The sequence below is a fragment of the Pseudochaenichthys georgianus genome, chromosome 22 (genome assembly GCF_902827115.2).
Source record: "Pseudochaenichthys georgianus chromosome 22, fPseGeo1.2, whole genome shotgun sequence".
In the NCBI taxonomy this organism is placed as follows: Eukaryota; Metazoa; Chordata; class Actinopteri; order Perciformes; family Channichthyidae; genus Pseudochaenichthys; species Pseudochaenichthys georgianus.
Genome location: NC_047524.1, coordinates 26,170,453 through 26,187,786, shown reverse-complemented (window position 1 = coordinate 26,187,786; position 17,334 = coordinate 26,170,453). Strand labels below are relative to the sequence as shown.

Below are 17,334 nucleotides of genomic sequence, written 5' to 3'. Positions count from 1 at the left end.
TTAACGGGGCGTGGTTAGCTCACAGATCCAGAGACCCAGACCAAAGCAACAGCACCACACTGACTACTCGAGAAGAGGAAGACAATGGAGGAGAAGGACTATAAAGCAAACTACTAAATTCTCAGAGTCAGACATCGCATATAATCTGATACAGAAATGTTCGCTTCTTCTTATTCGGTGTAAATTGTCCGTTGGCAAACCAGTTGACTTCTTCTTCTCTCGTTTTTTTGGCGGATAGCAAACACCCCGTTGTTATTGCCTTCTTTGTTCCCACTCATGCTCTGCAGGACGGCACGGTCCAGCCAGAGCTTCAGACTAGCTTTATCCAGCATTTCCCTCTCATAGTTTCTAGTGATCAGACGGTACACCTTCACCGCCTTAGATTGGCCAAAACGATGACACCGAGCTTGAGCCTGAAATAAAAAATTAAAAGAGGGGTCAAAAGAGCATCATGTGCAGCTGCTGTTCAACGTTTTTAAGCATTACATGGGAAAATAATATACACTTAAAGAACCGAGGGAATAAACGGAAAGACTGTTGTTGTTGTTGTTGTTGTTGTTGTTGTTGTTGTTGTTGTCGCCCTATTGAACTATCTTTAGGACAGACAGAGCAGATATATATATTAGGGCTGTCAGTCGATTAAAATATTTAATCGCGATTAATCGCATGATTGTCCATAGTTAATCGCGATTAATCGCACATTTTTATCTGTTCTAAATGTTCCTTAGAGGAATCAACATATGAGTGGACAAATATGCTTTATGCTAATGTTTATTATCATTTGAACAATGACAAATATTCTCATGAATATTAAACACAACAACCTATGAACATTACAAATATTCGCCTCAATTCAACCTGGAACCTCTCATACAATACTGTGTGTGTGTGTGTGTGTGTGTGTGTGTGTGTGTGTGTGTGTGTGTGTGTGTGTGTGTGTGTGTGTGTGTGTGTGTGTGTGTGTGTGTGTGTGTGTGTGTGTGTGTGTGTGTGTGTGTGTGTGTGTGTGTGTGTGTGTGTGTGTGTGTGTGTGTGTGTGTGTGTGTGTGTGTGTGTGTGTGTGTGTGTGTGTGTGTGTGTGTGTGTGTGTGTGTGTGTGTGTGTGTGTGTGTGTGTGTGTGTGTGTGTGTGTGTGATGGATCGTTGGAGCTATGTGCAACTCTAGGCATATGCTCGAACGGGAGCTGCCTGGACGCTGCGATCATGTTGCGCGCATTAACACTATGAGTGTGCTGACTTTGCGTGCAATGTCCCGCTGTCTGGCTTCCTGCATCAAGTCAAGTGCTCGGCGCAGTTGTGTGAATAGCTCGCTCCTCTGTTTTCATTGAAACAGCTCCTTATATCCGTTAGCGCAGCTAGCTAGCATCAGATGCTAACATCAGATGCTAACAACAATAATGCACGTAAGGTCTCTCTCTCGCTCGCTCGGGCCACACAAACACACACCCTCCCGGTCCTCCCAATAGCCAGTCGGTGCCTGCCGGTGAGCGTGGAAGTGTGGTCTGCCACAAGCGGGCGGCAGGAGCATGGCTGTCAGCATCAGCTTGTAGATGGTATTTTAAACTCGATGCGCTCTGAAACTACGGGGCGGCCGAGGAAAAAAATACACATGCGTTAATCGCGTTAAAATAATTAGTGGCGTTAATTTTTTTTTGCGTTAACACGTTATTAACGCGTTAACTTGACAGCCCTAATATATATATATCGTACCTGCAGGTCATTTTGAGGGTTCCAGTCAGAGTCGAATATCACACGGGTGTCCGCAGCAGTGAGGTTCACAAGTTCTTGATCAGGTGTTTGATGTGGGCTGGCAGGATCCTTTCTGCAGCGATAAATAAAGAACACAAAGAAGACATTATTAATAATAGTAATGATGGTAACAACAATAATATTAGTATAACTATTTATATAGCACTTACACAACTGCAAAGTGATTCTCACAACAAAAATAAAGAACAAAACAATATCAACAATAAAAAAACTAATTATTATAGGAATGTTAAGATACAAATAAATGATAAACATTCTAAGAGGCCAACTACAAAAGCTAGACTCAATGGCTCTTGATGACATCAATGAGCAGTCCCAAAACATGCTGCTGTATCAAAAGAAATATGTCCTGATTTCTTCTATTTAGTGTTGGATGATTTGTTGTATTGATTGCTGATGGATGTTAAGATATGTTTTACAATTATAACAAAAAGATTATTGTAATTGGAATCAAAAAGTTTACAAATCGTAGTTTTAATAAAATGACTAGCAATATAGGATTTATTCAACAGCGGTAAAGCATTAAGTTGCTAAATTAACGTACACTGAACTGTAAAACGTACCACTATTTAGGAAAGGACCTGATCAGAAGGATTGACTAGTAAGACAGCAAAGAGGTGGAGAAGGTCTCTGTCATGTACAACCATTGGTAGATGTTACACCTGAAGGAAAGATAAGGAAATAAGACAACACAGGAGGACAAACATCCTCTTAAGTAAAAGACGAAATCATGTCAAGCTTTACATCTTTCAGTCTTGACAATGCACTGTTGGAAATTACATTCCAAAGGCTAAATTCAAACTCAATACCACAAATAACTGGGTACCAAAGTGCTTTACCTGATAGAACACGTTCCACACGGAGCAGCAACCATCCGGCTGGGCCTTTTGCTGCATATCATCTCCTCCCTCTCCACTGTTTCCAGTAGATATCTACTGCCTCTGTCCAATAAAACTGAATTGCCCCAAAACAATCATATTTAAAAAGTTAAAAACAATAACTTGCTTTTGGCATTCAAATGTATTAGAATCTCACCTTTTTCCTGGATGTCAGGAAGGCGTTCCCTTCAAGTCCGCAACCAGTCATAGGAGTTCAAATGCAAAGCCTGAGCGATGACAAGAGCGAGACTTACATTTTACAAGATACAGTAAGTAATACCAGAGCAGTGTTTACGACATGCAGAGAACAGATCAAATCCCCTGACAGACTCACACACTTTGGTGATGTCCTCATCTGATAATGATGTTTCATTTTTAGCAGCAAAGTAACATTACTCAAGGTATATGTTGGACCCAACTCATGTACAGTATGTTTTGCATCATCTCCTCAACAATGGTCTGTATAGTTGAGTAGAAACAAACTGTCCCTACAGTTGCAGGTAGATTAACAAAGAAAAGTTTACAATGAAGCACAAAACCCCTCTTTGTATTAAGCTAGCTGCCACAGAAAGTACAGCTTAACATGCTAACCTGGTAGAGTTAGCTAACGTTAGCTAACTTCATGTCCAACTAAAAACCTCTAACGTGCATTACATTGACGATTTTAAACACAACTTAACTCTCAACTTGTAAAATAACGTTAATTTAACATACCCTTAAATAACTACATCACGTTTTTCAGGGGCAACACAAACTGCAGAAAACGTTAGCTGCTAACTGTTGTTAGCTAAGACAGCTAGCTCGTAACAATAGCCTCCTAGCAAACTTAAGGTTATCATTAACTTACCATTAACTTAACGTTGTAAGAAAGCAAAACGAACCTTCGAGAAATCTTTTACTCTCAGACTGGGTGTAATTGTGTAGCGTTGCTTAAGGACTTTTAGCTGTTTCCCAGTAGAGAGAGAGCTGTCAGCGGTTGCTCTCAGAAGAGCAGCATTGGGGCGGACCAGATAAGACCAGAGAAGAACCAGTTAAGCACCAGAAAAGCACAAGAATGGTTCTTGAACCGGTTTGGTTTATTGGCAGTTTGCAAACCACTTAAGAGTACTGGAGTGTGAAACAAAAGCTGTGTTGTGGTGCTGTTGCTTTGGTCTGGATCTGTGAGCTAACCACGCCCCTTTCATTTGCATATAAGGAATGGAAATGTCTCATCAGGAAATACAAGTCACCTGAAATAAATAAATGCGTCATTATGAAATACAAGTCATCTGAAATAAATAAATATGTCATTATGTAATACGAGTCTCTTGAAATAAATAAATGTGTCATGATGAAATACAAGTCTCTTGAAATAAATAAATGTGTCATTATGAAATAAAAGTCTCTTGAAATAAATAAAGTGTCATTATGAAATAAAAGTCCCATGAAATAAATAAATGTTTATTTAAATGTATACATATGTATTGCCTCATTTATTTATTTCAGAATTTATTTCATTGGCATATTTATATATATATATATATATATATATATGTATTTATTTAATTATTTATTTATTTATTTAATGTTGGCTTAAATGGCATTCCATATTTTTCAACCAACATTTCCTCCCACTGCTCCATGATGACATTTCTAAGGCTGTCCTTTTAATATACATCTCTCAACCTTTACCTTTCTTCAGCCTCTGGCCCTGCCACCCCTGACTCGGCGGAAAATGTAACCCAACACCTGTCCCCGGAGTCGAGCCGGAAAGCCTGGAGGACGTGGGACGGCAGCATGGGGACACAGCACATGCCTCAATCCCCAAACGTGTTTTCAGAGCACTCCGCAGGAAGCAACATGTCTCCGGGAGGCGTGGGACACCTCAAGTCCCCGGCGCCCGGACGCACCAGGAGCGTGTCGGATTCCACCGCTCCCAGGAGAGGTGAATCAAAAACTCTTTCAGGTGAAACTTTAATAGAGGGGTTCATAGGTGACACATCTTTGTAGGCCAACCCGGGTGTTGGCATCTCCCTGGTTCCCTCGGTATTTCTCCTTTGGATTGATTTTAATTGCAGAAAAACACGATATTTTTTAAACGCATATTTATGATTGTTAACTTGTTTTGTTCAGCAGGACTTTTAACATCACTTTATGATTTTTGAAGTTGTAATGCAATTGTCAGAAGTAAAAAGCTTAAGTTACCTTAAAAAGGAACTACATCACGGTGGCATGGCTGTGCATCACCACCGCTAAGCTAAAGGCGTCTGGCACTCCCCTTTCCTTTCACTTGTTAGCAACTGCTGTTTTTAAGACAAAATTAAGCATGTGCGGGACATTTAATGACATATTTCCTTGAAACAAAACGTGATCTAACCATCCAACCTAAAACAGGAGCTTTGAGAGGAGCATACCACAAATGGTAAAATGCTAACTAATTATTGGGTTTTAGGACAGGATTTCTTTACTCGTGTGTGCCTGTTTTCCACAAGGTTCATTGCTGCAAAAGAGCTCAAATGAGGTTATAAATGAACTACATCACAGTTGAATGACTTCACATATAGTAGGGGTGTAACGGTACACGTACCGAAATTATTCGGTACAGGCCCTTCGGTTCGGTACACGTGTGTACCGAAGTGTACCGAACGAATATAACGTTAAAAAGGAATAATTTGCTCACATTGGGTTCAACATGGGTTCAACATGGGTTCAACGCGTCATAGAGCGAGCAAGTAATTTCATTGGACTTGAGGCATACTATGAGAGATGGTCAGAGGGATGCGTTCAAATGTAGTCAGTCATTTGAGGAAATGGCGAACGCAGATAAAGTTGAGCTCGAAAATCCTCCAGCATCATTGAAGTCTCCGGTTTGGGAACATTTTGGTTTCACAGTTACGTAAAAGGATGACGGACAAAGACAGGTGGACCGAACCAAAGCTGTTTGTCGGCATTGTTCAACTAAAATTGGTTATGCGGCTGGCAATACATCAAACTTAAACACTCATTTGTAAAGGCATCACCCGAACGTGAATATCACCGGTACCAAAAGAAAAAAGACTGAAGTGCAAACCCGACTCCCACTAGCATTTAAGCCTCCACCACTCGCAAAAACTTCAGACCAAGCCAAAGCGCTACCTGGCTGTACTGTATCTGCTACCTCTGTCCCTAGCGAGAGGGTGTTCTCCACAGCAGGAGACATTGTTAGTGCCAGCAGATCTGCCCTTTCGGCAAGCAATGTGGACAAGTTCATCTTTCTTTAAAAAAAAACATGAAAATACAATGACAAGCAAGTCATGATGTCAACTGGCTGCTTAGGAACTAGTACAGTACAGTTCAAATACAGATTATTTCAGTTCATCGAAAAGCTGCACCTTAATGTTTATTTTATTATATTCTGTATTTATTTGAGTGAATACATTATTCACAGTTTAATAATAATTTAAAAAAAAAAAAATGTTATGTTTTGTGATAATTTGTTCTGCTGTACCGAAAACGTACCGAACCGAACCGTGACCTAAAAACCGAGGTACGTACTGAACCGAAATGTTTGTGTACCGTTACACCCCTAACATATAGCTAAAGGTGGCTTATTTCCGGCGTGATGAGGTTTTCAAGTCTTATTTACTCACTTGTTAGCAACCAAATGTATAACACATCAAATCTCTTCTCTCCTAATCTTTGTTCATTCTCTTCTAGACTCGGTGACAAAAACCTCCACCCCTTCCTTCAGTAAAAATAGCAAGACAGCAGGTCCGCAGGGTGCGCCATGGGAGACACTGGTGGTGTTCGCCATCAACTTGAAACAGCTCACCGTCCAAATGAACATGAGCAACGTCATGGGAAACAACACGTGAGTGGTCATCATTTCTCTTCCTTTTACTGTCACGACATTGTGTGGAAATATCTTCGTTATTAGTTTAGAGTTATAGATAGATGGAATGATCTGTCGTTGTGTCCCTGGGCAAGGGATTGCTCATCAGTATTGAGGATATGTAAAAGCTTTGGGCACATGTAATGTGATGTAAAATAATATGATGCCACAGCCAGGAGATGGTTGCTTAGCTCAGCATGAACGCATGGAAACAAACAGAAATGATATAAGGTGTTACCCAGTGAGTGACTGAATGTGAATCCTGCTGTTTGTACACACAGATCACATTATATAAGACGGTATCAAAATGACACCTTTAGTGTAAGAGAATGAATGGTCAATATTAAACTGTAAACTCAGAAAGGTGTTGGCTAAGCTGGACACTCATTTGTAGGCGTAATCCGCTGCTACATGAACACTGGGGAGTCTCCTTGCTGCATATTACACTTTTATCTCCTGCTGCACTGATATTACAGCCCTTAAGGTCCTTTAGCGCCCACACTTATGGGCTCTATTCATCTCTTATACACCGAGGTGTTTCACGGTCACTAGGATATGCAGCTGTTACAGCTTTCATTGCTACAGTTATGGCCGAATTGCAGAAAAGTCCCGCTGATTCATTGAGGGAAAACAACCAGAGCTGTTCTGTTTTATAAGCTCTCTGGCATTGTAAAGGTAAAAGATATCTTCCTCTCTGGAAAGGTCTGGGCGCACATAAGTCTCCTGCCTCTTCCTCACACAGTGGAGGTACTCTCACGCTCTGTGGTTTGAATTATTTAGCACTTCACAACATTCTTTCGCCATGAGAATACTCCGGAATAGGTGTAGTCTTTGTTTAAAACAAGAAGACAAACAAATCAAGCGAATGTCCGGATAAAGACATGTATGTGACACGTTGAAATAACAGTGTACTTTAAAAATAATTTTTAAATGTTGGAATTTGGTCTAATTGTCTCAACAACAACAAAAACATGGATGGTGCCATTCTGAGTTCTTTGCAAGAAATGATAACAATCACACCTTTCATTGAATGATCATGTTTTATCTAAATGTATGGCATCTGTTGTCAACTGTTGACATTATTTGCTGCCATTAAACCAATTTGACTTGGTTGTAAACAGACATCCTGACTAGACTTTGAAATAAACCATTCCATCAATAATCATCAAGATGTCTTGAAGAACACCGTCAGGGTGAGCAGGATCCAGACGTGAAGCCTATTACACGGCTACTATCGAAATGAACCAACATCTTGACTCACAACATTGATTCAGATTGGTTTTACTGATTTAAAAAATGGGTCGGAACTGCGGCGACAGCAACTTAACTTTAAATGACGGCAGCACTGATCGAGGTTTTCTCTAACTGTCCAAGTCTGTTCACATTTTATTTTCCATTAGCCAGTCTTTAAACACTGCCGGAGCCCATACCGTGTTTACTTCCTGTCCGTGTTCTTCTGTTTATTTATCTGACACCCATCGCTCTGTCTTGTAATCTCTTCCCTTATCTTGCGCTGTTTGTCTTTCTTTTCACTGGGTGCAGTTGTTTGTTGTCCACAACTGACGTTAAATTGACCGGACTTCTTTCTGTGGATTGATATGACTGCACATTGTCCCATGTTCTCCTTAGCAGCAGTCTGTTGAAAATAACAGACCCCTTGAATGTCCAAAATGACCAATGAGAATTAAAAATTAAGTAATTAGCTTTAAAGGTCTCCTATCATGCAAAAGGCACTTTTTAGTGTCCTTTATACATAAATATATAGATATGACGTAATATCAGAAATGTGGACCCATGGCCCTATCAGAAACGTTGCTATCAGAAACAATGCTCGACTGTTTTGGACGTAATATGGTCTTTGTTTACATTAACAAGCATCGCTCACACTCGGAGCTAACCTGTACTGGAGAGAGTATGTGTACAAATGCAGGAAATACAAAAAGGAACTCACCTTGTGGTAAACCCGCAAGAGAAAAGGCATTTGAGCTCCATGCTGTTTCAGAAATAATCCTTGATGTGGTTTGGAACATTATATGGCGTTTAATCACGGCAGCATTTAGCTGTATCTCACAGAATTCTGATCAGGCATTAGCTCCCCCTCCTCTTTTTTTTTATTTCAAGCTAAGGACCCATAATCAGCGTTTCTCTAACAGGGCTGAAAGAGAGAGATATGAGGGATGCATGATCCGTTTGGTATTTTGAGCAAAACACCTCATAGACAATGTTTTTTATATATTTGTATATATCTGAGACCCATAATATATGCCTACAAATAGCATCATGGGAGATCTTTATTAATAAAAGTAAATTATTTCTACCAAAACCAACTATTGCAAATACAAAGTATTCATTCCTATTTCATTCATTTGTATTGTTTTTCTTTTATATTAAACAAAAACACCCTGCCTCTCTTACCATTGATTTGGAAGTCTGTATCTTAGTTAGTGGACACTCCACAGCCTTGCCTACATTATGTACCAGACTCCCTACTGTTTAATTATCCTTTACAAACTCCTCTACAGCTCCACACAAAAACTGTTTGCAAGCATGCCCTAAAATGATGCCTTTTAAATGTAAGACTTACTGACAGTTTAAAAGAGGGCTCAAAACATATGGTTTTAATATAGCTTGGTATTAACTGGTTTCAAGCTTCAAATCACAATGCCATTTAGTCTTCAGGGTATTATAGTAAAACAAAGTAATTACAGCGTCACAGCAGGTTATGTTCCTACACTGGTCCACTACTGACTTACAGATTCAACAGTAGGCTGTATTTTATAATGCTACATTACATAAAGAAGAGGTCCCTATTCTGCTTTTTGGGTTTTCCCTTTCCTGTAATGTTTTGTATACGTTGTTGTGCATGTAAATGGTCTTCAATGCCCCCCCCCTGCCTGAAACACCTCCATTGGACTCCTTTGTTTACTTCAGTAACACAGTGACATCACTATGTAACATTTGCGCTTCCATTGGCTAGTGCTCAAACACATTTCATAGGATATGCTAAGGAGCGGGACATCTCTAAGCAGTTGACCAATCACAACAGAGCAGGCCAGCTAACCAATCAGAGCAGACTGGGCTCTGGTTTCAGACAGAGGGTGAAAAGAGGTGCTGCAGCGCAGGCAGTAGGAGAAGAATAAAGAGCTTTTGAGCATTAAAGCATGGAGACACGTCCCAGTAGAGGCACGACATACTGATATGAACCTGAACATGAGCAGAATATAGTCCCTTTAATACTAGCAGAAGTCAATGAACACGGGACTGAATAAAATAAGAATACATTCAATCACACATTAAATTAAAAAGGTGGGTCTTCAGTTGGTTCCTAAAAGTATTAATATAATAATGTTTTGATAATGGTAACCCTCATTTCCTTCCTTTATTGTCTGTAGTTTGAGTTTTTTCTGCTGAAGTCCTTTTACAGCACTCTGTACATCGAAGGTTCTGTTTAACGTCATTCATTCATATTGGCATGTTTTTCTAAAACGCTTACATATTGACTGTCAAGGCTTGCTGACCTTTCCCTTTCTAGTTTCCTGTGTTTATTCCCGTGCAAGTTCTCGCAACCAGAGTCCTTCGTGTTTCATGTTGAGCTCTCGTACATTATTAGCGAGCGCTCACCGTCTGTTTGCCCTGCAGCTGGACCACGAGCGGGCTAAAGAGTCAGGGCCGGCTGTCGGTGGGAAGCAACCGGGACCGAGAGATCAGCATGTCCGTGGGCCTCGGCCGCTCCAAGCTCGACTCCAAGGGCGGGGTGGTGGGCGGCAACATAGACGTGAACACCCTGGAGATGGTCTGTGAGTAAACAAAGCAACAACCCTGCACATTTCCTGCTACTCTTGTTCTAGAAGACCGTATACTAGATATAAACCTGAGCTCCAAACAGGCTTGGGAGGGTTACTTTAAAAATGTATTCTGTTACAATCTACGGTGGCCCTGAAGTGCAAGACGCCACAGCATTTCAGAAAACACCACAGCATTTCATATTGGACGGAAAGGGTATTCCTTAAGGAGAACACTTCTTGTTTGTGATTGGACAGAGCCAGCCAGAGAAGCACTGCTGTGATTGGTTGTTTTTGCTGCCAGTCAAGAAATGACGCTTCGTGATTGGCCCAACACATCAGCCGTTAGCTGTTAGCACACACTCAGAGCTCACAGCTCCTCATATCTGTTCAGAAACTGGACAAAAGTGAAACATGTACAAACCACAGACTGTCTATGTCATGGCGAAAACAGTCGCTGCTTTATTTATGTCTGTATGATGTTGTGTGAGTGTGGAAGGAGCAGCTACAGGTTAGTTTAGCCTGATGGATCCGATTCCGATAGGATTTACATGGAGATACGGCCCGCCCCCTCTCCAGCGTCTTGTTTGAATCACAGGAGTAAACACAGAATTAATGCTTTATTAACTCATGGTTTTTAAGGGGCTTATCTCCATGTAAATACTATGGTAGACCACCCAATATTCGCATCGCTCTAATCGCTCGAGTTTCACCGCGGCCGTCAGCTGTGTTTGCTCCTGTTATTCAAACAAGAGGCGCTGAGAGGGGGCGGGGCCTATCTCCATGTAAATCCAATGGGAGATACCAACTACAACAAAATGAACATATTTGACCGTGATTTAATTGTAATACACGTTTCAAAGTGATGCCGAAGCAACTACATACTGATACCAGTTAGTAAAAACCATGAATTAACGCTTTGACAAGTCTGCAGACAGACGGCAGGCGAAAAGCTTTTAAAATGCGTGTTTTCTGAATGGAATCGGATCCATCAGGCTAAACTAACCTGTAGCTGCTCCGTCCACACTCACAACAACGTCATACAGACATAAATAAAGCAGCGACTGTATTCGCCATCTGTGGTTTGTACATATTTAACTTTTGTCCAGTTTCTGAATAGATATGAGGAGCTGTGAGCTCTGAGTGTGTGCTAACGGCTAATGCGTTGGGACATATTTCGCTGTCGGGTGTTGACCAATCACGAAGCGTCATTTCTTGACTGGCAGCAAAAACAACCAATCACAGCAGTGCTTCTCTGGCTGGCTCTGTCCAATCACAAACAAGAAGTGTTCTCCCTAAAGGAATACCCTTTCCGTCCAATATGAAATGCTGTGGTGTTTTCTGAAATGCTGTGGTATCTTGCACTTCAGGGCCACCGTAACAATCACTAGTTACTTGTAACACCATGTCATGTAACCTAGTGATTATTGTGAGTATTATAACCCGATTACTTTCCGTCACTTTTGGACTACTTCAATATCAAATGCAAATACAAGAGAAAATACATAATAAGATGTTTTTTAGTTAAGTGTATTATGTAGGACAGTGTTTCTCAAAGTGGTCCGGACATTGTAAACTGACAGGACATAAATCCACGATTGATTTGAATGTAACCTTATATAATATTGGTGCTGATCATCAGTCTCAAATGACGTTATATCATTGTTGCCTAATCGACCACCTTAATTGGGTTCCTTGTAGATAACAAAAACATGCTTGGTACTTTGAATCTTTTTATGTGATTTGTGAAAACCTCAGAATCTGTAATTACCGCTAGTCAAATGACAGCGAATGTTTTCTCCCAAAAAGGGGCGTGGCCATGACGTAGAAAGAACCCCGATAGGTTGCTCTCATGTTAGATCAGTCAATCTACCCTACAGCGTTAACCAATCACCCTCTGTTTTCCAGCCCACATCTCGGAACACCCCAACCAGCAGCCGAGCCATAAGATCCAGATCACCATGGGCTCTACAGAGGCACGGGTGGACTACATGGGCTCCAGCATCCTGATGGGGGTCTTCAGTAACGCTGACCTGCAGCTGCAGGACGAGTGGAAGGTCAACCTGTGCACCGTGGACACCAGCCTGTCGGAGAAAAGGTGTGGGGACGTCTGCAGAAGCTCTTAATGCTACACAACGCCTCTGCTCCTCAAAATATATACTGTTTAGACCAGTTTAACGTATTCTCCAGAAACAAAACAAAGACTTGTGTATGTCATCATACCGTGATGGGCTGCCCGGTTAAGACCATTTCCTTGCAATTGCTTTTCTAGCAGCAAGGTCCGACAAAGAACTATTTGTATGAATCAGAATGGTTGCATCTGATCATAATTATCCATGTAGCAAAGTATAAAGGTGTTTGAGGTGTTTTGATGCAGTGCAGTGCGAGACTCCATAGCAGGGCCGGTGGGACACTATGAAGGACATGGGACAGAGGGGATAATGTGATGCTGTTACAGGTAAAGATATAGAGTGGTGTAGAAATGATTCCTGAAACACGGAAAATACTTGTGGCATTGTACCACTTCCTGTCCTTACATCTTGAAGTAAGGGTGTTTTGAACATGATGTTGGTTAGATGCCTGAAATACAATCCGTGGTTAAGACACGTGTACAATATGTTCACGTTTTGTCAGTAAATATCCCACTCATGTCTGATGGCTCGGCAGCGCTGACTGCTTATTGGCTGCCAGCTCTAACCACTGAGCTATCCCGCGGGGCACCAGGCATTTCTAAAGCTGACAAAACGTGCCAGAAAAGAGGGAAATAATGTATACAATAGGAGCCATGTCTCTGATTGAGATCCGTTTCTCTGAGTCTAAGGTGTGAGGCGGCAGACACTTCTTAAGGGTAGGATGTTTTAATGTATCAATCTTTCTTCCCTCATTTCTGTCATGTCTCTTCAAAAAACGACATGTAGGGGAGCTCATTTATTCTTCAAGAAGCAACTGTCATTACATCCCAACATAAATGAGTTTCAGTGGAGCATGACGACGCTTCCAACAGTGGAAAGTCTGGCCGGGACCCCCCATATACATGTGCTCCATTTACCTGTAACCCTCTAATATGTCACTGTCACTGCGAGTGGCTATTAGTGCTGTCTGTGTGAGCTGGACTGTATTTGTGTACTTTACACAAAGGCTCATTTGAATAGAAAGGGGAACAATCTGCGCCTGATATAAACACATTACCCAATTTAAATACATGCAAATAACACAGGCGCACCGGGGCCTGTGTATTTGCATTGCAGTGCATATAGGGCTGCATTCACTCGTTGCAGGTGCTTTGAGAGTTACTAATTAGGGCTATTTGTGAGAAATGCATATGATGTCTGTCTTCACAACTAAAGATCAGTAGCTCTCTAGAGACTAATAAGTGGAAACACAATATTCATATAATGATCCTCTTAATGATCTGTAAGCATGGCTACTCCTAAGTAACAAACAGCTTTTAAAAAAGTTCCGAGACAGCAACCCTAAAACAAATACATTTCCTTAAACAGCCCCTGGACCATTAACTCACTATTAAACAACAACACATACACACCAAAGGGAAGCTCTGCAAACAGGTTACCAAATAACCACAATTCTGAGAATGAAGGCAGAATGTTGACTTCAAAGTCTCAACCCGACAGACTTTAATTCTGACTTTAATCTCAGAATTCTGAGAAAGTCTTAAAATGTTAAGTTTGATGACTTAGACGTGTTGTTAGATAACTTACTAAAGCTTATATTTCACTTGTATTGCATTAGGCATCTACGCTGATCTGTTGGAACACAGACTGTGTTGCAGAAAGGGGCCACCTTTTCCAAACGTACTAATTACAAAAGCAAAGAGACACTATTTGACCATTTAACCTTTGTGTTTGCTTTTTAAATGAGAGATTAGGGCCACTTGTGAAAAGTGCATTTGAAGCTAACACTTCACTGTGACTGCATTAGGCCATTAGATCTAGACACCAGGTCTATATGAAACACAACCCAACCCCACCACCACTATCCAAACCCTAAACACCTGCCTGGAAGACATCTGCTCCTGGATGACCACCAACTACCTCCAGCTCAACAGCAGCAACACGGAGGCAATCCTGATGGGCACCACCGACCAGCTGGCCGAGGCCGCCAACATCAGCCCCTCCCTTGACGGTCAGCTCATTCCTCTCTCCTCCGTTGTCACCAACCTCGGTGTGAGGTTTGACCCCACTCTGTGTTTCCAAGCCCACATCAAACACATCACCAAGACCTACTTCTTTCACTTGAAAAATATTTCCCGACTGAAGCCCTCCCTCTCAACCGATGACACCAAAAGACTGGTTCATGCCCTCGTCTTCTCAAGACTAGACTACTGCAATGCACTCCGGTCTCCCAGCCAAATCCATCAACCGCCTGCGACTTGTCCAGAACAGCACAGCCAGAGTTCTCACCGGTTCAAAAAGGTCCGCACACATAACCCCCATACTTGAACAACTACACTGGCTCCCAGTCCACTACAGGATCCAGTTTAAGGTTCTGCTCCTGACTTACCAAAGCCCAAAATGCCTCTGTGACCTCATCCGTACCCAGACATCTACCCGCTCTCTCCGCTCCAGCCAGGCCCCTGTTCTTTACATCCCCCGCACCCGTCTCCGAGCGATGGGAGGCCGAGCCTTCTGCTCATTCGCCCCGCGCCTCTGGAACTCCCTCCCAGATCAGCTGAGATCTGCCCCTTCCACCGAGGTCTTCAAAACCGGCCTTAAGACCCTCTTATTTCGGCAGGCCTTCCAATAAACTTGTATCGCTATCTCGGACTTTATTTATTTATTTTATTGATTTAGATTTTTTTTTTATTTGTTATCTCTTAAATGTTATCAGTGTCGTCTGTTGTGAAGCGCTTCGGGATTTGTCGTGGCAGATGAGAAGCGCTAAATAAATTGAATTTATTTTTATTATTATTATCTTTTTCAATTGGATTGTATTTGCAGAAAAGGCTCTTTTGTATAAAAGGGGGCAATTTCTCAAAATGTATATGTATATTAGCTCATTTTAAATCAGTGCAAGCGGCACAGCAGCAGGCCGTGTGCTTGGCAGCCTGCTAGGGGAGCATGTGCAGCGGCCCGTTGGACAGGCTCTTTCCGTCTCCTTTGTACGGGTTAAGTAACTCTTTTGTTAGTTTCCCCTTTAGAGTTTCTGCACCAGTCTCGCTTTCGTCTTATTTCTTAGTAAATCTAGTACTACCTGACATTATGTTCACACAGATACCTGCATGAGGAGAACTTTAGAACAAGTTCCTCTTCTTTAGAGTTCTCTTAATGACTTGGCAAGCCAGTGTAACAGAATGATTCTACAGATCTGTCGCAGCAGATGCAGTGGTGTTTAATCTAAACTATGACCATCTGCATTTTGCCTTTCTTTAATGTTTTCTACAAATCTGAGCTGCCTTGATATTATTTCCCTTCCTGTTTGTCATGTTTCCCCCATCATCTCTTCTCCCTTCCAGTGAAATCTTCGTCCACGGAGACCTGCAGTGGGACATTTTCCAGGTGATCATTTCACGCTCCACCACACCCGACCTCATCAAGATCGGCATGAAGCTGCAGGAGTTTTTCACCCAGCAGTTCGACACCAGCAAGCGGGCCCTCTCCACCTGGGGCCCCGGCCCCTACCTGCCCCCCAAAACCCCCGTCATCAACACGGAGAAAGGGTCTGCAGAGCTCTGTAAGCATGCGTCTCTCTATACTGCTGGAAGACATGTCTCTGCATCATAAGGAATGCACAGCGAGAGGCCCAGGCAGCCGTGTCTGACAGGAAGTGAACTGATTTGTAATTCTAATGCGCTTCATTTGTATCGCACAGAAGGCAATGTGTCTCAACCATTGCATGTAATGGAACATGAGATAATTAGCAACAAACAAAAAACCCAGGAAGCGTACATGCAGTGAAGGCTCTATGGTGATATAGAAAGCACAACACAGAGACAGATCCTTGATGAAGTTTGACTTTGAAACAAAGTGGAAATACTACTGATGACTCTGAGGATAGATCCCAGTCCACTACACATAGCACTGCTTGTAGTCAGACTAAAACTCAACATATGTTAACTTTTTTATGATCATCCTCCATTAGATTTATTTTTGTGGATTGTATTTATGTTCTTATTTATTTAAAAAGATCTATATTTAAATTGAATTAATTCTATTTAATATGTAGAAGTTGTGTGAAAATAGACATAACACGTATATTGACTACACAATGTGCAGTATTGTTTATTTACACAGTAGAAAAAGATTAGCAGTTTTTGTATTATTTTTAATTTAAACATGAGTTTGTAATCCGAAGAAAGTACATGTATAGACAATTTAAGATAACAAAAGAAATATAGAAAATAGCAGAAACAATTCCTTTTAGCACCATGTCCATCTGTCTCCCTCTGTCTCACTCTGTCTGACTCTGCCTCACTCTGTCTCACTCTGTCTCCCTATGTCTCCCTCTGTCTCACTCTGTGTCTCACTCTGTCTCCCTCTGTCTCACTCTGTCTCCATCTGTCTCCCTCTGTCTGACTCTGCCTCACTCTGTCTGACTCTGTCTCACTCTGTCTGACTCTGTCTCACTCTGTCTGACTCTGTCTCACTCTGTCTGACTCTGCCTCACTCTGTCTGACTCTGTCTCACTCTGTGTCTCACTCTGTCTCCCTCTGTCTGACTCTGCCTCACTCTGTCTGACTCTGCCTCACTCTGTCTGACTCTGTCTCCCTATGTCTCCCTCTGTCTCACTCTGTGTCTCCATCTGTCTCCATCTGTCTCACTCTGTCTCCCTCTGTCTCCCTCTGTGTCTCACTCTGTCTCCATCTGTCTCCCTCTGTCTCACTCTGTCTCACTATGTCTCCCTCTGTCTCCCTCTGTCTGACTCTGCCTCACTCTGTCTGACTCTGTCTCCCTCTGTCTGACTCTGTCTCACTCTGTCTCCCTCTGTCTCACTCTGTCTGACTCTGTCTCCCTCTGTCTCCCTCTGTCTCCCTCTGTCTGACTCTGTCTGACTCTGTCTCACTCTGCCTCACTCTGTCTCCCTCCGTCTCACTCTG

At 42.0% G+C, this 17,334-nt stretch overlaps 1 protein-coding gene across 1 annotated transcript in view; it reads left to right on the top strand.

The window, feature by feature from the left end:
• kiaa1109 (KIAA1109 ortholog) overlaps positions 1–17,334 on the top strand; it is a 154,333-nt gene that overhangs the window by 122,764 nt on the left and 14,235 nt on the right. Inside the window, exons 80-84 of the mRNA XM_071207266.1 lie at positions 4,330–4,572; positions 6,324–6,477; positions 10,138–10,295; positions 12,189–12,378; positions 15,754–15,971. Of these exons, the coding sequence (XP_071063367.1) occupies positions 4,330–4,572; positions 6,324–6,477; positions 10,138–10,295; positions 12,189–12,378; positions 15,754–15,971 (963 nt within the window). The remainder of the gene's footprint in view (positions 1–4,329; positions 4,573–6,323; positions 6,478–10,137; positions 10,296–12,188; positions 12,379–15,753; positions 15,972–17,334) is intronic.